General features: G+C 41.9%; 3 protein-coding genes across 3 annotated transcripts; 2 read left to right on the forward strand and 1 right to left on the reverse strand.

Annotated features, from left to right (window-relative positions):
- Positions 1-1214: 1214 nt before the first annotated feature.
- Positions 1215-1646, forward strand: SERLADRAFT_432517 (uncharacterized protein; the record flags this gene model as incomplete). The annotated part of the gene is made up of 2 exons (XM_007312694.1): positions 1215-1291; positions 1346-1646. 2 exons carry the CDS (start codon positions 1215-1217, stop codon positions 1644-1646), a joined length of 378 nt encoding a protein of 125 aa, XP_007312756.1.
- A 1754-nt stretch (positions 1647-3400) lies between these two features.
- SERLADRAFT_404854 (uncharacterized protein) lies at positions 3401-7007 on the reverse strand (the record flags this gene model as incomplete). The annotated part of the gene is made up of 9 exons (XM_007312695.1): positions 3401-3424; positions 3859-4005; positions 4427-5089; positions 5436-5537; positions 5632-5901; positions 5973-6558; positions 6608-6681; positions 6731-6802; positions 6945-7007. The coding sequence occupies 9 exons, from the start codon at positions 7005-7007 to the stop codon at positions 3401-3403; spliced, it is 2001 nt and encodes a 666-aa protein (XP_007312757.1).
- Positions 7008-8289: 1282 nt separating this feature from the next.
- On the forward strand, positions 8290-11955 carry SERLADRAFT_404855 (uncharacterized protein; the record flags this gene model as incomplete). Its single annotated transcript, XM_007312696.1, has 19 exons — positions 8290-8331; positions 8394-8413; positions 8470-8597; positions 8646-8745; positions 8985-8998; positions 9084-9160; positions 9233-9430; positions 9482-9769; positions 9892-9990; positions 10049-10223; positions 10490-10536; positions 10674-10705; positions 10800-10858; positions 10914-11100; positions 11153-11240; positions 11286-11390; positions 11439-11669; positions 11720-11858; positions 11942-11955. 19 exons carry the CDS (start codon positions 8290-8292, stop codon positions 11953-11955), a joined length of 2043 nt encoding a protein of 680 aa, XP_007312758.1.
- Between the last annotated feature and the right edge of the window lie 9338 nt (positions 11956-21293).

The raw sequence follows: 21293 nt of genomic DNA on the forward strand, positions 1-21293 counted from the left end.
ACCCATTTGGTAGGAACAAGTTAGTTGTTGGTAGACAACAGGAGGATTCGCTGAGTCCTTCCCCATGTATTGCTCCTGTATATATACTAAAATACATGAGGTACTGTACAGTTGTAAATAAAGTTTAAAGTCCGATGTCTAGCATGTGACCGGTCACATGCTAAATCTAGACACTGGTCAGGTGTTGTGTCACATGACTATGAACAGTTCAAAAATGTAAAGTAAAGTAAATGGTCACATGACTGGTCATGTGACTTGGAAAAATAAAAGTAATACAAAAAAGGTGAAGTGTAAGTAGATACTGGTACGTCAATTCTAACACCGGAGGTTCCTGTGACCCCTTTCCCTTTCATTGTGAGTAACAAATATACAATATTTACCCTTTTACTCACAACTTTGTGCGCTACCAATGTTGTTCTCGCAGATTATCTATAATGCTTCCTCAATACGCGGGTCATTACACGGCTTTGGGGAGTTGATTGGAAATAGTGTGTAGTAGATTGCAGATTGATTGTGTTGGAACCTTTGGTTGCTTCCTGGGTCTGACTACCACTATTGTGCATCTCGGAGGTATTACTCAGGTCAGCATGCCTCGTCTTATTTCTCTTCTCCCCGCATAAGTATGAATCTCTTAATGTGACAGGCAAGCAAAACAATACCTCTTTCTGGACAAGCTGCTTGAGCTTCTGTGTGAGATTGGCAATTGTAGCCGTCTTTTCCACCTTCATCTGTGCTATGTTGAGCTTCAGTCATTTTTTGGCCTTTGCTCTCTCTTTGTCAATTTTCCTCCTGTGCATCTCCTCTCGTTCTAGCAATGTTTTGTTAAAATGTGCTTCAATAATTGTTCTCCATTCACTTTGGCCACTAGTTGTCCTTTTAAGCAGCTTCAACTATATTATAACTATGACCTTTACAGCTATAGGAGCTATGTAGGCTACCATAGGCTATAAAAGCACTTATAGTACCTTGCCTATAATAATATACTTGAATCCAAACACTTCTAGCCTGTTTCTATTATTGAACAAGTTTATTAGATTAATCCAGAGTTTGAGGGAATTATAGATACTTCTCCCCTTGGTTGAAATTTTGCCTACTACTGTGCTATAAGAGCTATAAGAGCTATGATTGCACTAATAGTACTATAGTATCTATGAGTGCATTTATATATATAGGTGGTGGCTATATAGCGCTATATAGCAAAAGGGTTTTTCCTGATGCAAGAAGCAAAAAATGGAGTGGTACAAGGAATAGCTGCTTGGTTATTGGTGGGTCTGAAGTTGGAAGAGACTCAGTAAGTCCCCAGGCCCCTGGGATCCTGGGAATACTGATTAGCTCTACCTAACAGGATACAGCTGCAAATATATGCAAAACAAATCAACAAAAAGGGCACAACCACAAAAAAATTGGAGTTAGAGGAAAGGCGTCAACACCTGCTCTCCCGTGTAGATGCTCTCAACCTCAATGTTGAAATATATCTAGGTAATATTGATGTTGTCAAATTTCTTGAGGAAGTCCCAGGGTGGCCAAATTCCAACAAAGTCAATGATGCAGAAGACATAAATCTGTTTGACCTCCCAGGTTCCTTCAATGGCAATGATGGGCCTATTGAGAGGAGAAAATTGGTGTTACAATCCAACTTAGGGTGATATGTATAATGACCCTTCTATACAGGACCCCGAGATGTGTGGGTGTGGGTTTTTAGGAGAAGGGATAGTTGGATGATGAAAGATAGGGGCTTGTGACAAGTAAAGACAAGCACTACCTTGCTAATCATAGTACAAGGTAGGTTTAAGAATGACAAAATGACGAGGTTCCCAGTGATAGCAGGCTCCTGTTGCACAGACTGTAGTGCTCAGAAGGACTCTAATCAAAAGAGATGACAGTGATTTCTGTAGTGGCAAGTGAATACATAACCATATTAACAACAAAAAAAAGCCTTGGAAACACTTTGTACTTGGTGTACTAACCTTGAGCATTCTTCAGCAAAGCCACACAGCATAGCAGCAACTTATACTAACCATAAATTGTTGCCAGGTTAAGATTGGCCTATTTCTCTTATAAAAAAACCAACAGCTCATCTAAATTCCAACATTACAAAGCACTCTGTGCACTATATGGGCACTTACTGCAGGAATTTTTTATCATTGCAGGTCAGATACATCAGCAATATTTTCATTCTTGATGGCTTACTTAGCTTTATGTACTAAAAATCATTAGGACTTCATTGTGGGAGGTTCAAACAGTGAAAAACTTGTGTCAAAGTGTCTATGTAGAAAAAAGTTCATGTAAAAAGTATGTTATCTTCATGTGTACCTTCTTTGAAAATTCTGAAAGTTAAGTGGCTACTATTCATTCTCAATGGCAATATCTCAAAGCACATCACTTCTGTGTGACAGCAACAGCATTTTTCAGTAGACATATATACTGAATACTTAGTATAAGTAATATTCATGGTTTTACTGCTTAATCCAACAGATTAAGCTATCCTTGTTGACCCTACTATACTAATGTCACAGTGTTTATATGCAGTGATTATGATACACCAACAAGAAATTGAAGGTGGGGAAGAAGGAGAGTATTGTTAATGGGTAAAATATATAGCAAGTGAAAAGGAGATTAAGTGGGAATGGTGACAGGTTTCAGAGTGTCAATTCCTCAGAGATCTGGCAGGAGATTCCAGGTCAGTATGACCAAGTCCTTAGTAATATGCAGTGTGAGAGATTACAGCTAAATTCATATTGCTAAACTAGGGTGTGAGAACACAAGTACAGATGGACTGGGTGGTGTATAAAACTAACTGTAGTGCTGACATTAACATACTGCAGCTCAGCCACAATAATTAGCCTTTCATTGAGATTTAGTCTAATATTATTATTCCATGTTACTGGTAACATTTTGGTTCATTTTATCATTTGCATACTAATAGTATGATTGAAAAAATGTTGTTTGATCCACAATATAGAATTCAGTTGCAAACCTATGTTGATATATGCATTTACCATATGTCCATACTCAAAGACAGATACCAAAACCAGAGAAGACCTGTATTCTTACCTCCACCTGGTCACATCCATGAACCTTCCTTATCATATATCATCTGATGCTTGCCTGGAGGATATATTATCTTCACAGGTTGCAGTTGCTTTTACAGTAGAGACCCTTGTCTCTTCAGCTGGTACTGTCAAGTTTTCTGCCAGACCACTCCTTGTACATGCAATGTAAACCCTATTGCAAACATGTTAATACCATGCCATAATATTGCTATCTGTGGAGGCATGATATTGGTCAAAAATGGTCTTATGGTGAAGAATGGGGGGAAAAGGTAGAGAGCTCCAAATAGACTCTTTAATTAAAACTAACTGGTGGTATAAACAAAGTAGAAGAGACATTACAACTGTAACTACTGAGTGAAAGATGCTGCACTCTATAAAAAAAATGATTTACTAATCAAATAATCCTAGTCTTACACTGGAAACAGGTCTGCCTAGAGGACTTCACTATAACCTTACATTCAACATGTTTGGTATGTGACATTACTATCACAGCACAATGGGATCCACACCCGTGTACAGTGATTCTGGACCTTCTGGGCATGCAACCAATCAGTATGCTTTCCAAGTACACCTTGGTAGCTTAGTTGGTAAAGCACCAGACCATGAAAGCTGGAGTCCCAGGTTCAAGCCCTGGCCAATGCATGTTTTCTCATACTATAAACAAATGTCATAATTTGTCAAGAATAGGGTTAATTTTTCTCACTGCACCATCTTCACCTGTAACCTCCATTCCTTTAGGTCCAGCCTCAATAAGTGGCTCCAAAATCATCTATACTGAGGCATGAAAAAGTCTTTGAACACGTACTATCTTCTCCTTTGTTGTCAAGCTTTTTTTCACCAATTTATTGACAGACAGATATCCAATAAGTACACAAGCGTGCTGAGAGGGTTTGTGCCTAATAGAGCTGGGTATATTGCCTAGTGTAAGATGTGCTCCCTGAGGTAGAAGAGCCTAAAATCAAAGAAATAAGTATGAAATTTAGAAAGGAAATATTGGCGTGAATATATTAACCTGTACAGAATGCCACCATTTCCCAGTCCACATCTTATTAATTATATGATTATCCCTGTTGCTGTTTGTGAATATTCTTAAGGGTTTATAGACTATGTCTGTCGCATGTGCTGGATTGCCCAACAAAGACGCAATGGCTTGTAAGGGGTCTCTATATTATATAAGGTGTTTTTCTTCTGGACGATCATCAAAGTGTAGATATTTTGAGTGCCATTTGGCCCTTTCAGGAATTCTGGAGTGGATAATTTTTAGAAGGCTTCTGCTATTTTGATAAGAAAGGCCCAGTCTCTGGGAAAGCTGGCATAAAGGTTGGAGGTCAGTTAACATAAAACATGAATCAAAGTGTGGAGGCGTCACTCACTTCAGGAATTGCCAGTAATCTGTCAAGAGATTTCTGGCCAACCCCCTCCTGCAATGCCCAATGTGCAAATTTCCAGTCTAATTCTGTGGAAAATGGAGCCCATCTATTATCTGGAAGATCAACGTCCATTTCATCGTCATCTTGATGTAACTGGTGAAAACTCTCCCTCCATTTATTATGAGCATCCAGATCCACCCTTATAACCTTGCCAGCATTCTCATTTTGTTCCACTACTCTTTCATCATTGTCATCATTGTTATCCAGATTAAAGTGCAGGGAGTGGGGGTGACATGAACTGCTAGCCTGCATCTCTGGGTCAGGGTTCAAGTTATACTGGATGTTGCCTTGCATTGCAGGATCATTCAGGAAATTGTTAAATGGTTCTTGTAAGCTGTTGAGGAATATATCTTCTGACCCATCTGAGTCATAGTCTTCTTGGTCATAAAAATTTTCATCCAAGTTGACTTCATCAAATACTACTTGTTCAGGGCCTAGGTTGTCTGCCTCAAGTTCTCTTCTCTTTCCTTTCCTATACCAAGCACAAATCGCTGACATTGATAGGTGAGCCATGATACCTTGTGGTGTTTTCAAAAGTTTTCCACATGCAGGATATGTGTGATCAACCATACTTGGTATGTGTGCCATTTTCTCCTTGAACCTAAACTACACCATACACATCCAGTCAGTTTATGAAATAATAACACCAGTTAATATGAAATTGATACCTTTGATTATCTAGGACCTCTTTGTAAATATGCTCTCAAGATGCAACACCTGAATCTGCACCGGCAATATCCCAAATTGGAAATATGTAGTGGTAAAACATAGAATTTGCTTGTTCTAATACAAAGAGACTTCATACATGCCTAAGTACAATATTGTTTACAAGTGCAGAGTACAAGAACAAGAGAAGTAATACATATAATGTTGTCCGTGTCCGTTTTTCACTTCCTCCTTGTGATATTGTTGCTGGAGCTACCTACACTCAATTTCTGTCAAACAAGCTGACCCACTTCTTCTTCAGAGTGAAAAGGACTCCTTCTCCTAGCTGCCTTACCACAACTTCGGGGGGCTTTATTGTGATCCTGAAAACGTCTATGTGCCAGATTAGCTACAGATCCTTGAAAAGCCTGAAGAAAATTGTCAAAATCCAGCTGGATATTGAAGACTGAGAGATCCATGGAAGATATCTCTTTAGGCAATACTTGGGGGTGCAAATGGGGAGTAGGTAGAGTAGTGGTGGGCATGCGTGAATGGGTACCACTCTGAAGAGGACAACCAGTGTGGTTTGCTATCAAATCCTGGGTAGCAACCTCTAGCGCTGCCATCTGAGCAGCTGCACTTTCAGCTTCTAGGTTAGCAACAGTCTGGGGCGCACTCCTCATAATCTTCTCCATCTCCAAAATTGACCTGGTAATAACATGATTGAAAACTTCATTGAATTTGTCCTTGAGTGGGATAGAGTTGGCCCACATCTATATTAGGTACCACCCTCTGTACGTATGTTATATTAGTCAAAGAAGATTGTGATCAAGAGGGGACCCACCAGTACTACGGGCATAGGAAGATCCCGTGCGTAGCCCTCCTTCCCTACAACCTTTGGGTCCTTTTCATACAGGTACATATCCACCACAAATCTACCTGCCCATGTTACGCTGTCAGCTGTCCTCAGAGGGCCATATTTGATATTGTCATCCTTTTGTAAGTTGTACCAATACTGCATGTTGACGGGTTCAGCGTACCCATATTGGGGCTTTGCGTATTTGTGGGACTCGTAGAATTTGACCACTAGAATGCCAACAAGGTGGGGGAGCTCCTCCCAGTACTTTTTCACCTTCTGGGTGATGTCCCCAAGTGACTGGGAGTGGGAGACCTTGACAATGAACAAGTCCTGCCACTCAGTGCTAGGGTTGAGGCTTTGGAACCTGAGGGCTAAGTCGGGTACAGTGGTGATTTGACCTCGCCGAAGGAACTTGGATGTATTGGGGTTACACTTGAACTTCCCATCTGGCCGTCTGATAAGGCCTGATAGTTCCCCCTGTAAAAGGTCACTGAGGCGCTCGATGAAAACTTCATGTACAGGAGTAGGCATGCTCAGTTGCAAGATGCCTTTCACATGGTCATACATATATCTGGAAGTAAGGACATAAGTACAGTATATTCACTCACGAAAAAGCATACCTTAGAGTGCTGTAGTCACTTTCTCTGAGCTTGTCCACAAACTCAGGGAAACTTGATGGTTCAATATAGAATTGCTAGGGGGAAAAATCAGATCAGGAATGTAGCCAGACAATAATTTCTCACCTGGACATATACGTCCTGAGAATTATACTTCAAGTTCCTAACAATTTGCTCAATGATAGGCTGGACTTGATCCTCAGATGTAGTGATTAGTGCAGTATGGGTGGACATTGAAAGAGTGGATGTTGATAGATACTCTGGGGAGTGGCAAAAGAGCGTTGTTGAGTAGCTGTGCATTGCCATCAGGTAATTTTTTGAAATTAAATAACTGACTTACCTTGTGGTCCAGGAGAGGACTTTGACCGAGTAATAGAGGGGGTGTACCAGTAGGTAGCACCATTTCCAGTGGAAGTGGAGGATATTGCGTACATGGGGAACAGGTGCATTTTTGTAGACTGAGAATGGGATGTTCTGCTGAAATACATCTCAGTACTCAGCCAACCAAGTAAGTAGTTTAAGAAAACCCAGGAAACTCACCTCATATCTAAATATTTGCACCAATATGTAGGTGTTAGCGGGCGGGCAAGGAAGAGAATGATTCAAAAGATGATAAATGGAGAGCCGCCCACATCCACAGTTGGATGTGTGCGGTCGCATTTCCATGCAGTGTGAGAAAGGGGACAACAGCTGATCTTTTTTCTCACACTGCATGGAATCAACAGGTTGCTATTGTGAAAACCTGATAATCACTATGAGAAAAATAGTAAGTCTCTGTTCATTCCACCTCAGTATCAGCACTCACTGCATATGATTGCAATAATAAATACCCAATGAGCCGTGAGAGAATGGACAGTCTGACCGTCCATTCTTGCACGGTCCAGCAGATTGTTGATTTGATGTTATCAGCATTGCAACGCCTTATCATATTGTTGTGTAACCAAGGTCAGGCTGCCATACATTTTCCCACAGTCTTTGTAGTATACTGAAGATGTACAGATTTACTATTTCGGCATTACAGGTCAAGATCCTTGCTCAGATACTGGGTCAGCAACTACTGCCAACAGAGCTGATGGATTTTCACGCCCAACTGGTGGGTATCCTAAGCACGCTCACTCCTGCTGACCTCTTTGCATTGCTAGACAAAGTGGCTCCATCCTCAATGGTTCCATCGTCACTTTCTGATAGCCCACCTTTTGTCACCATCAACACCTAACCATATCATCCCCAGCCCACTCTGGTGAAGAGGTATGTTGGCTCTCCCCTCCTAATGCCAATGTTACTGACTATTGTTTCTCCACAGCAAACTCAAGCTGACAAATTACAGACCAATCAATCTCTGCAACAATCTCTGACAGTGATTCGCTCACAAAGATGCCAACCACGTCAACACCCATATGCTGCTGCAGCTCCTACTCCTACTCTTGCACATCGATCTTGTTGATCTCCATCTCCTGCATGTCAACAACCTGCTCCTGCCCCTGCTCCAGCTCCTGCACATTGACGGCCTTGTCTTGTCCAGTAATCTCTGTGGCAAGCAGTCAACGACCCTGCTATTAGGATCAACTCGGCCGTCGACTCTTTCATAGCACGACTTGCGGCTGCACATGAAGACTCCTCAATATTCAACTCAGGAGAGTTGGCACACTCTGTCAACTCCCTGTTGACCTCTGTTACGTCCACCAATGACTACCTGGACGAGTCTTTGGCTTCTGTTGTGGCGCGCTGTTAGCGCATGAGCAGTAAAGACATAGGTGTCAACTTTTTGCTGATGATCAGCTACATCCAGTTTGTTGCCAAGTCCAAAAGGTAAGTGAAAATTGTTACAAATAATTATCATTTTCTTTCTGATGTTTGTATGCTAGTCCTTGGTCTCAGGAAGGTATCTCCCTGGCAAACCTTTGGAGGGATTTCCCTCAGCCCAAACCGTCTAAGAAACAGTTTGAGCAATGGCATGCTATGGGCTGCAAGTTTGCAGCCATAGCAGCCGGTGGTAAGATGGCCTTTGTCCGCATTAAACCATACTTACAGATCTATATAGGATCTATCTATGCCCTTGTTTTGGTTGCAGGCTTGAACTTACAGGTTCAACTTGGTGAAATGGATGGAATGACGCCATGGGGGATAGCCAATGTCTTTAGGTGGCCAGTTTAATGTAAGTGTACTACTTCTTACTGCGTGTATCCTAACTAAACAATGTCATGCAGCTACTGTTAGTGGACAGCTGGTGATTAGTAGAATCATCCCAACTATTTCTAGCTTACACCAAAACCTGCCACTGAACATGAACTGCATATTCACACCTGGCGTGCTCAGTTATTATGGCCTCCCTGCAAATATTGATTGCACAAATTTTGAGGCTTCTGATCAATTTTTTAAGGCTATCCGGTTCAAGTACGTTACAATCATTTGATTCTAACAGTCTCTGATTTTTTTTTGGTTTTTTGTATTACTTTCCAACTCTTGGATCCTCATCTAGATTGTTGGGGAGTCCGTATGCGCACTATAGACATAGCTCATGTACCCATACATCATCATGGTCAGGCTATCTTAGGTGTAGGTACAACATCTTCAGTACGCTTCCTGACTCCCTTATCCAATCTTGATGACATCCTGCCTTATTCTCAGCCACTATCATCATCATTACCACTAGTTGTCCTCCCTGAAATGTATGTGGTTAGCACAACATTCCAGAATATGGCTGAAGGCAATCGCCAATACTCTGCACCACGGGATCCTGGCACTAACTACGAGTGGACCAAATCAGAAAGTGAAAGGGCTAGTCGAGCCATCAAGGTCACAGATGTGGAGGACCTGACAGCCAAGGTATATCATTATCATGTATGTAGTGTATGCAATCTCAATACTTGTTCTTAGATACAGAAACATTATGATGGGGGTGTTCATACAGACCCCTCAGCATACTTGTATATACCATCCTCAATAGTTCCCTCCATCCCTCTTCTCTTGAAAAACAGCAATGATTCGCTCATGTTATTTTTAAACAGCTCTATGCCAGAATCAATCCGCACCACTCTCCTGCCTAACTTCCAGTCCTGCCTAGGCTCCACCACATCTCTACATCATGTAGACTCAGCTGTTGAAGGTAAAGGCTTCACATTTGAAGCTCTACATTTTTCTTGGTACAACCGCCATTGTACAAAAGTGAGTTCTTTTTTTTTCCATTTACAAACTATGCTGAATCAATGAAGGGAAATGATGCACCCAATGATATCCTCCCTTTGATGATGAGGAGAAAGTATGCCTAGAGGACAACTTATTTGCAGCTTGTCCCCTATACATCCAAGGAGATTCAAGACCACACTGACATTTACCAGAGACATAAAAATGTATTTGCTGATCTCTTTGAATGGATAAATGAAATGGTGAGTGACATTGTTTCTGGTTAATTTACAGGATAATCTGCTGATACCATTGATGTAGCTTGCTACTTATCTACCTGCCAAATATTTGGTACTCAAACAACATGCTGAGTTACTCTTTGGTAACAACACCTCTGCTGTTTGCCCATTCTTAGGTCTTGTGGTCAATATCAATGTTTCAACCAAGGCTCACAGGGATGCCAAGGACAAACTCTTTTGTCTAGTCATACCACTGGGTAAGCATGAAGGGGGAGAGCTTTGTCTTGTTGAGCTTGGCCTGGTGTTGCAGATAAGAGAGGGGGATATTGTGCTCTTTTGCTGATGTGATATAACTCATTTTAACTTGCACTTCAGAGGGCAGAGGGGCTCAATTGTCTTGCAAACTGACAAGGAGATGTATAATTGGAGGAATGGGCAAAACAGATGGGCTGGTCATTCTTCTTGACATTGATAACCATGGACTTTGTACTGCATTTTGTCTTTTTGACCTTGATACTCTTAGACATTTACCAATTGTTTGATCCAGAGTTTGTCACTAATTGTACTAGTGTATATTTGTTTGTTGTATCACTTTTGAGAAGAAAGTTGAAAGGTGTGAGGGATGAAATGTTCCACTGTTTGCCAATTTCTCATTTTCTATATCTTTTACCTCTGTCTCTGTCTACTATTTTGGTGATGGCTGCTAGCATAAGATCTGGGCAGAACAAAACTCAGGGGAGTAAGTCCAAGAAGCCTTTAACTAAACATTCCAGGGCTCAAAGGACATCAAACTCTTCCAATAGGCTTACACAAGATGAATAAATCTTATACAGCCAACTGATGAAGAAGTTGCAAACATCTGAAAAGGATGCAAATGCTGACAGGCTAGCAGGTGAGTCATTTAATATGTGTTATGTATCATGTCCATTACATAATACACTTCCCAGATATTTGTCAGAAAACAGCTCACATAATGGATACTAAGGATGGTGAGGAAGAAGGAGACTTGGATAGGCCTGACATTGATAGTGAAGATGAACCTCTTCATAAGAGGGCCAGGAATAGCATGGAAGAGGAACTAGAAGATGAAGATGAAGATGCTCTAATGCAGACCTTTAGATGCTTGACAGGCAAGTAACTCAACCTTAGCTATAAGCTTTACTAATACAGCATCATCAGAAGAAAGCTCACAGCAAGTTACTCCGTCGCCTTCATTGACCCAGGAGTTGGACAATCCTTGCTACGAACAAATGGTCTCATCATTGCGTACCAATGTGAGTTTTACCTTTTTTTGCTAGTTCACTGATCCACATATACAGATACAGATTACTGCATCACCAGCTGAAAGTGTTTGGTTGGTCAACAATAACCGTAAAAGGAATAGCAGTAGTTCTCCTTCATTGACGCCTTCCAGAGATTCCAAGGTAAGTGTACAATAAGTTTAAAGATTATGAGGCTTATATTCTCCAAAGGCCATCATCACTAGCTTTAGTCCTACCAGCTCCAGGCTGGCTAAAGCAGGACATTCTCAAATGTGTGTCATTCTTTCTACTGTAAAAGGCTTCCCAGGTACTGATGAACGAGATGAACTTGTTTGGAATGCAATCATCAAAGTTGCCAGTTCTTCTTCGCTATTCAAGACTACCATAGTAGATTTGGAGAATGCAAGGAATGAGCAGAAAAAAAGTAGAATCATCGATTATGTGAGTGAGAACAATGCTTCCAATATTACTAATATTAAAATTTTAGACAGGTGTGGGCAGCTGCAGCTCAGCTTAGAGGTGAAGTCAAACAAAAGGCTAGGATACTCATTCTCTCAGAATATGCCCTCAAAAACAAGCTCCCAGAGGAAGTACGTACTATAGTGGAGTGGTTGTTGAGTAACGGAAAAGGTGTCTTTACATTTGGTGGTTTGGATGTTTCTGTAAGTGTTCATATCTACTCTTCTCAAACGTTTTATGACTATGTATATCAGACTTATTCATATGATAAGCAAAAACCTTTTGGACATCACATCATCAAGCTACTACTTCAGGTTCAGTGGTTTCATAAAAAGGGGGAGGGCGTTAATAAAACTAAGTGAAACTCAGCCGCTGCCCGAGAGGCTATAGAAACGACTTTACTATTTACCTAAGTGAAACTACAATAGATGTTAGTTTAAAATAATCTCTAATAAATGTAATGTAACATACCTCAGCCGCTGCCCAAGAGGCTATAGAAACAACTGAGGTATTCCTATACTAAACCCCCTACTACTTATAGTCGGAGGTGCTACTCGCTACAGTATAATGACTCCTAGGAGTACAATTGTGCTCCTAGGAGAACAATGGTTACTCCATGGAGTGGTGGCTATGCTCCATGGAGAACAATGGCTGCTTCGGCAGAGACCAGGTTTATCCGGTTTTGTCACTCCCACTCGAGTGCAACCATAGTCCCATAGCTTTAGAGAATTTCCAGTGTTTTTCATGAGTGAGGGGTTTAGTGAGAATGTCTGCAACCATATCTCCTGTAGGAACGTATCTGATTACTGCCTCTCCCTTTGATACTAAGTCATCTTGGATAAAATGATATTTCCGTTGAATGTGTTTTGTGCGAGCACGGAACTGTGGATCTCGTGTAAGAATGATAGCTGCTTGATTGTCACAGTGCAATGTTGTAGGTCCATTTTGAGCATGTCCAATTTCTTCAAAAAATGTCCAAAGCCATGCAAGGTGTTGTCCAGCATTGCTCAATCCAATGTACTCTGACTCCGTGGAGGATAAAGCTACCATGCTTTGTCTTTTGCTTGTCCAGGAGATTGCTCCTCGGATGATGATAAAGACAAACCCTGATGTTGATCAAGACGTGTCTGGGTCTCCAGACCAATCTGCATCTGAATATCCATAGAAATCCATGTCCATGGAGACATCTGTGCCATCATACCGTAGTTCCATGTCCCTGGTTGCTTTCAGATATCAGAGGACACATTTTGCAGCTTCCCAGTGATGGCTCCTTGGAGCTGAGCTATGCCTGCTTGATATTCCAACAATGTAGGCAATGTCTGGGCGGGTTCCGAGCATGGCATACATAAGGGAGCCTACAATTGAGAGGTATAACACTTGACGCCCTTCAATATGCATTTTGCATTGCACAATATCTTCCCCTGGAGCATTTGCAAGGAGTTTTGATCCATGGGCCATTGGTGTCCATACTGGTTTGCAGTTCTTCATTCCAGTACACTCCAGGACTGTGTCAATGTATTGGCGTTGCAATAGGGATATTGTTTTGTTTGAACGATCACATTGGATTTCTATTCCGAGGATGTATTTTGCTTCTCCAAGGTCCCGCATTTTGAATATGGATTCAAGTTTGGCTTTTGTGATATCCATGAATTTTCGGGATGAAGCTCCTAGGAGGAGGTCATCTACATAGACAACAACAAAGCATATTTGTTTGTTGTCCTGGAATACATAGAGACATGTTTCTGCATTTAGTCTTGTGAAACCGAGCTCCTGGAGCTTGCGATCAAAAGTTTTGTTTCATGTACAACCAGCTTGTTTTAACCCGTAGATGGATTTCTTCAATCTCCAGCAGTATCCAGGTTGGATAGGAACACCCCTTGGAGGAAGCATGTACAGTTTTTCTTCAAGTTCTCCATTGAGATAAGCTGTGGATACGTCCATTTGATCAAGTTCTAGGTCGTACTTTGCTGCCAGGGCTAGAATAATTTGGATTGACTCTAAGTTTGCAACCGGAGCAAAAACCTCCTGGTAATCAATCCCCTCCCTTTGAGTAAAACCTCATGCAACAATCCGGAGTTTGTATCTCTCAATGTTTCCGTTTTGATCAAACTTGATCCGGAACACAGGTTTTGATGTGATGGGTTTTACTCCCTTCGGAAGTGGAACAGTGTCATATACTGCATTAGTATTGAGATTTAGGAGTTTCTCCTCCAAGGCAGACTTCCATAACTCTCCATCCGGACATGATAAGGCTTCCTTTAGTGTCCTTGGAAGGTCTGTGTTAGATGGACCGGTACTTGCTATTCCAGCAAAGAATGTCTCCTCTGTATCAGATGTTTCTTCATGAACCTCAGAAGTGTTAGGTTTCTCCATGGAGTTGTCATGCTGCTCTTTTCGAGACTGTTCCTCATCTAAAGTCCTTTGATAATCTCGGTTTTTGTCTGCAGGACGGGTCTGGCAACTGCTTCTGCGTACTCCTAGGACTTCAGCAGGCATGACTGCTCTTTTAGGAACTTGTGCAGGTACTCCAGGGAGTAGATGCATTTGTGTATTTGTTGCCCCACTCACTCCTGAAGGTGTTGAATCACTCCTCGGAGGCGTTGTATGCCTTCCAGAAGCTGATCCAATGGACAGGCTGTCTAGCTGTATTCGGACTTTTTCCACATCACCTGGCTGTATGTTGAGGGGCTGGTCTCCCACTGACTGTAACTCTACTTTGGCTTTCCATTCTGAAGATGGCCAGTGTTCAGGTCTTGGTTGTAGAGACTGTTGTGGAGGGTGTCTTAGCTGATCTGGTGCTCCCACTGCTCTCAGAACATCTTCATGCTGATATGGTTCCATTGCTTGTGGAACATCTCCTTGGAGATGTGGTTCCATTTGCAATTCATTTGGATCTCGGATCCGAGGGTCAGGGTCATCCTCCTCCAATGTTTTTTGGTCTGGATAATGAGCATTCTCTGGAATGAGTCCCTCTCACTGATCTGTGCTAGTGTCTGTGTTCCAGGGAGCAGTGTCATCCTTTTGTACCTTTCCGGATTCATTGAATCTGACATGCTGACTGGAAAACACAGTCCGTTTTTCAGTGTCTAGGAGTTTGTAGGCTTGCTTTCCATGTGTGTAGCCAATCATTATGGCTGTGCGCCCCTTGGAGTAAAACTTCCCTTGCCTTTTGTCTTTCGGAATCAAGGCATATGCTTGGCATCCAAAAGGGCAAAACAAAGTTGGATCAACTCTCCTTTTAAACAGTATTTCATATGGGGTCTTTCCATGGAGTCCTGATGCTGGGCTGCGTGCTGTGATATATGCAGCTGTTTGCATGGCATCTACCCAAAATGACTTTGGGAGCTTGGAATCATGGAGCATAGTGGTTGCTAATATAGCCAATGTCTGATTCATGCGTTCTGCAATGCCATTTTGTTCCAGAGTATCTGCAGCTGTAGTTTCTTGGATGACACCATCTCCTCGGAGTTGATTTTTGAATGCATTGCCAGTATATTCTCCTCCCCCATCGCTCCGGAGGAATTCTGTGTATAGTGGAGTGAAGTTTTCTTCTCCCAAATGAGTCCAGAAGAATGTTTGGACATCTTCTTTCCATTGCTTGTATTGTTCCAGTGCTTCGCTTTTATGTTTTAGGAAATATATCCATGGAAATTTGGAGAAATCATCTACAATGATAATCCAGTACCAAAAACCCTCCCTGGAAGTTAGTTTGATTGGTCCTCCAACATCTGTGTGCACAATTTGTATGGGGCGCTTGGCTCGGTTTCCTCCAGTGGACTTGAAAGGTAGTTTCTTCATCTTTCCTAAAGCACAAGGTTCACAAAACTCCGGGGTTCCGGTAAGGGTGTCTATGTCCTGGAGCTGTCCTTTTGTAACCATTCATTGCAAGCGGTCCATTCCAATGTGTCCCATTCTCCTGTGCAATAAATTTACATCTACTGCTGCAAAAGCTGACTCCGGGTTGATTTCGGGTTTTGCTTGGATGTGATAAAGTCCTCGCTTGTGTAATGCAGTGAGGATAAGTTCCTCCCTTTTCCGAACTTCACAAGCATTTGACCCTGCTGGAAAAAGTGTTGATAACCCTGTTTTGGACAATTTGTGGACAGAGACGAGTGCTAACGTGAAGTTTGGCACAAGTAAGACATTTGACAGTGCAATATTGTAGTCCTTTTTGCCAACAGTTGCTTGTAGGATTACTATCCCAATGCCAATGGCATTTACAGAGGATTCATCCCCAAAACTGATTGTCCTCGGAGGATGCAGAACATGGTATGTTCCTGGCTCAAACCAGGAGCGGTGAGGGACCATGTGGGATGTTGCTCCGGAGTCAATAATAATTGTTGTTTTGGTCTAATCGGGTTCCGACACAAGGTAAGCTTGAATGCGTTTAGCAAGGGGCTTGGAAACATGTACATGATCCAATGCAATATGACTCTGTTCCTCCTCGGAGTCAGATCCAGATGATTGCTTCGCTGTATTTGCCTTTTCCTTCTTCCTTTGTCCTTTTTCAGAGATATGGTCCTGGATGATTCCATTTGCCTTCTCATCCTTAAGTATCCAGGTGATCTTAGGATCCTCCGAGGAGGAAGGTTTTCCTGGTGAGGGCTTAAGCTCCTCTCCAGTAACAACCCGGAGAACTTTTTCCCGACGTAGCTTTGAGATGATCCGGAGTTTCCATATCTGAAAATTGTTGGGTCCAGTGAGACCTGGACATGCAGATGTATCGCGTGCTATGGTCATGGTTCCGAGGTTGCCGTTTCAAATAAGAATTATTTCCTGTGTAGCTTTTGCGCACCAGGGCTCATAACCTAATAAAACTAAGTGAAACTCAGCCGCTGCCCGAGAGGCTATAGAAACAACTGAGGTATTCCTATACTAAACCCCCTACTACTTATAGTCGGAGGTGCTACTCGCTACAGTATAATGACTCCTAGGAGTATAATTGTGCTCCATGGAGAACAATGGCTGCTTCGGCAGAGACCGGGTTTATCCGGTTTTGTCACACTGGACCACAATGAAAACAACATTCAAAAGAGTAATGAGAAGGAGGGATTTCCCCTCAAGGTGCGACCGAGTTAGTTGTTGGTAGACAACAGGAGGACTCGCTGAGTCCTTCCCCATGTATTGCTGCTGTATATATACTAAAATACATGAGGTACTGTACAGTTGTAAATAAAGTTTAAAGTCCAATGTTTAGCATGTGACCAGTCACATGGTGAGCATAGACACTGGTCAGGTGATGTGTCACATGACCAGTCATGTGACTATGAAAAGTCCGAAAATGTAAAGTAAAGTAAATGGTCACATGACTGGTCATGTGACTTGGAAAAAGTAAAAGTAAAAAGTACAAAAAGTGAAGTGTAAGTAGGTGCTGGTATGTCAATTATAACATCAGATCATTATAAACTCCGTGTCAGACTCTATGCTCAATAGACTAAAGTCCACTGCCAAAACTGTTGAACCCCACACTATGTGGAATGAACTCTGCAAACTACATGAAGGGAAGGGTGATATGATTCAACTAGATATGTGGAGAAAAATCATGAGATTGGAGGCATCCGAAGAAACAGACATCACCAAGCACATCAACAAAATTCTCAGGCTCAGGTCTGACCTTGCAGGAATGGGAGGATCCATAGGAGACCCCCGCATGATGATCATGTTATAATTGCCTGAAAGCTTTTGACCCATGCTCTCCGCCATAATAGCCAGCTTGCGCCAGTCTAAAACGGGTCTCACACCCAAGGATATCATAGCACATGTGCTAGAAGAGGCGGACCACCAAAAATCATGTTTCAATGGTCAGGAGTCAAACCTAGCCCTCGCTGCAAAATCCAAAGATAAAAGGAATCAGCGAAACAAAAAGATACCTCACAAAAACGATGCAGAGTGCTACAAATGTGGAAAGAAAGGACACTTTGCAGCAGACCATGAGAGTCAGGACAACTCATCCCACAGACAAACCAGGTTTAATACCAACCGGAAGAATAATAACTGGAGAGAAAAGGGAAAAACCACAGCTAAAACAGCAAAAGTAGAAGAATCATCAGACAATGATAACTTTTATGCGCTAATAGCCTCCAATGGAACCTCCCACCATAACAGTCCCACTGATAGGCCAGCAATTATTGATTCCGGTGCTACCAAACACTTCTGTCCCTACAAAGACATGTTTCTCTCGTTCACTCACATTGAACAGGAGACCATTGAAATAGCAGGGGGACCACCACTGAAAGCCCTAGGATGAGGTGATATAATAGTCAGGCTGCCAAACGGCAATAAGCATTCAACTATAGTACTGAAAGACATGATATACGCACCACAAATGTCAAATACCCTCATATCAACCAGCCAAGTTGACAAAGCCGGATACTGCATACACATTGAGAAGTGAATGTGCCGCCTACTATCACCACATCCTAAATGTCACACCATAGCATCCGTATCAGCTCAGAAGGGCTCTAACAAGTTAACAACACTGCACCACCAAAGAACATTTTTGAACGCTTTGGTGGATCAGCCATAAATGCCAAAATGGACATAAACGAGCTACATAGAGCCCTTGGCCACATTTTCCATTTGTCTGCAAGGAAGTTAGTAAAATCTGGTATGGTCACAGGCATAGACTTGGACAAAACTGCCGAGAAAGAAGTATGTGATGCCTGCGTAAAAGCAATATCAAATGTAAAGCCATTCCCTGCAGTATTGGACACTCGCACATCCTCATATGGAGAATGTATCCACTCAGACCTATGGGGACCTGCATCTGTAGAAGATATAACAGAGAAGAAATACATGCTCACCTTCACAGACAACTTCTCACGAGAAGTACACGTACAATTCCTATCAAGCAAAGACAAAACCCTGCACAATTACATCCTATTTGAAAAATGGCTGAAAACCCAGAAGGATGGAGCTATAATCAAAGTTCTACATTCAGACCAAGGGGGAGAATACACTAGTAAAGAGTTTGATCAACACCTTGACGGACAAGGAACTGTCCGCAAACTCACCGTGTTAAGATATTCTTTACCTACTCATTCATTAATGCTTCTCATATATTTTCTCTATTCTATTTCCTCTGAAAACCGCTCTTTTGCACATTACATAATCATCGGACATTCCCAAACTTACACAAAACTCAGACTTTCTTTTTCTTGACAACCTCAGTCTTCTAATAATCAGACTGAGGTATGCCATTTACACTTACATCACATTATAATAACTTACTTCTACCTTTTAGACATTTTCTCTTACAATTTGCTTGACTAAACACACTGTACACGATTCACCGCAGCAAAACAGTGTATCAGAATGACTAAACAGAACCCTGATCAAACATGCTGGGGCCATGTTAATAGCTTCACACCTCCCAAAATTCCTATGGAGTGAGGCCATTAAACACCTCATATGGACAAAGAACAGATCACCCACCCAAAGTCTTGACGGAAAGACACCATACAAAATGATACGTGGTGAACTACCAGACCTATCAGACTTGCACAAATCTGGATGCAACGACTTTGTAAAAGACAATTCAGCTGGTAAACTCGATGTCAGAGCCAAGAAAGCCAAATACATAGGATTTGACCCACAAAGTAAAGGTTACCGGGTCTACTGACCTGACAAGAGAACTATAAGTGTGGAAAGAAATGTAGTATTTGTACCACATAAGAACTCACACAAATACATGACTACCATACCCAAACATAATGTCGACAAAATCCCACTGACTGCCACCAAACCTACCCTACCCTCAAATATGCACAATACTCCTCCTAAAGAACAGTCTATCAGCAAGATACAGGAGGTAATAGAGAGAGAAGAGTTAACTGACGAAGAGGCGGACAACCAAAAGGAAAAGAACAACATGAGGGAAAGGCCCACACATATTGCCGCACTTAAACTGCAAGGCTTCTATAAATCATTGAATGATGGGAAACTTACTGCCAAATCAGCACACATATCAGAAGAATCTGACGTGTCTATTGAACACAATGATTACTTAATGGCCTATGCAACCGGAGCTGCCGACTGTGACAGTCCTCGTATCCGACGGGCACTTCAAGGCCCTGAAAAGGATCACTGGACAAAGACGATTAATGAAGAACTAAGTCAACTAAACAAGCTACATACCTGGGATGTAACTGACCCTCCACCGGGGTCAAATATCATACAAAGTCATTTCGTCAAATGAAAGGAGAGAAATACTAAAATATAAAATCAGGCTTGTCGCAGATGGAAATAGACAAAAATACAGAGTGGATTACCTCCAGACATATTCTGCAGTTGCCAGATTAAGCTCTCACAGGATGGTTCTCACCCACGCAGTCTCAAAAGTCTGGGAAATTGAGCAAACCAATATAAAGAGTGCATACCTGAATGCCCCTCTTGACGTACACGTTTACATGCGACTACCCAACCAAATAATGGATGACAAGATCAGCAGGAAGATTGTCCAACTGTGCAAAAGCATATATGGTCTAAAACAATTGGGCAATAAATGGTATAATTGTCTAAATAATACATTTACTCACCTAGGGTTTTGCCAATCAGAATATGATCATGCAATATACATCAGGCAAGATGGTCAACCTGACATGGTAGTCGCAGTGTTGGTTGACAATATGTCAGTAACAGCCAAAGCAAAAACTACAATCAACAATTTCAAACGAGACCTACAAAAACAATACAAAATCAGTGATATGGGGGAAATATAGTGGCTATTAGGCTTCAAAATAATGAGGGACAGAAAGACACATACCGTATCAATAAGTCAAACAGCATACATTGACTCCATCCTTGAACAATTCAGTCTAAAGGATGTAAAACCCCTCAAAACACCACTAGAACCTGGTATAATCCTATCAAAGGACCAAGTACCAAATACACCCGAGGATCAGAAAAGAATGGAACACATACCTTACCGCAAAGCAATAGGGAAACTAATATACCTATCACTAGGTACACAACCCAACATCACATTCACCATCTATATCCTCTTGCAATTCTCAAACAACCCAGCACCCGTACACTGGGAGTCTCTAAAATGAACGATGAGATACCTAAAAGGGACCAAAATGAGAAAATTGACCTTGGGAGGGACTAACGAAGGATTGATGGGTTACTCAGATAGTGATTGGGCCTCGCAACCCCACCGTCACTCAATATCCGGATACATATCCACCTTCAATGGTCGACCAATATCCTGGAACACCAAAAAACAGCCAATCATTGCCCTATCAAGCATTGAAGCCGGATGTATTGCACTCACCTCCACATTGAAAGAAGCACTATGGCTCCAAACATTGCTAGTCAATATTGACCCCAACTTTCCTGCAAAACCCACCATCATAGCCACTGACAACCAAGGTGCACTCACCTTAATGAAATCGAACTCCTACCATGTGCAAACCAAGCACATCAACATCAGATATCATCACATCAGAGAAACTGTACAAAATGGAGATATTGATATCAGATATTGTCCTACAGAAGATATGCCTGCCAATATGCTTACCAAAGGCCTTTTACGCACCAAGTTGGACAAATTCTTGTCATACATTGGTCTGCGCTAGGCTCAAGGGAGGGTGTAGTGATTGTGCA

The sequence above is a fragment of the Serpula lacrymans genome (genome assembly GCF_000218685.1).
Source record: "Serpula lacrymans var. lacrymans S7.9 unplaced genomic scaffold SERLAscaffold_1, whole genome shotgun sequence".
Classification (NCBI taxonomy): domain Eukaryota; kingdom Fungi; phylum Basidiomycota; class Agaricomycetes; order Boletales; family Serpulaceae; genus Serpula; species Serpula lacrymans.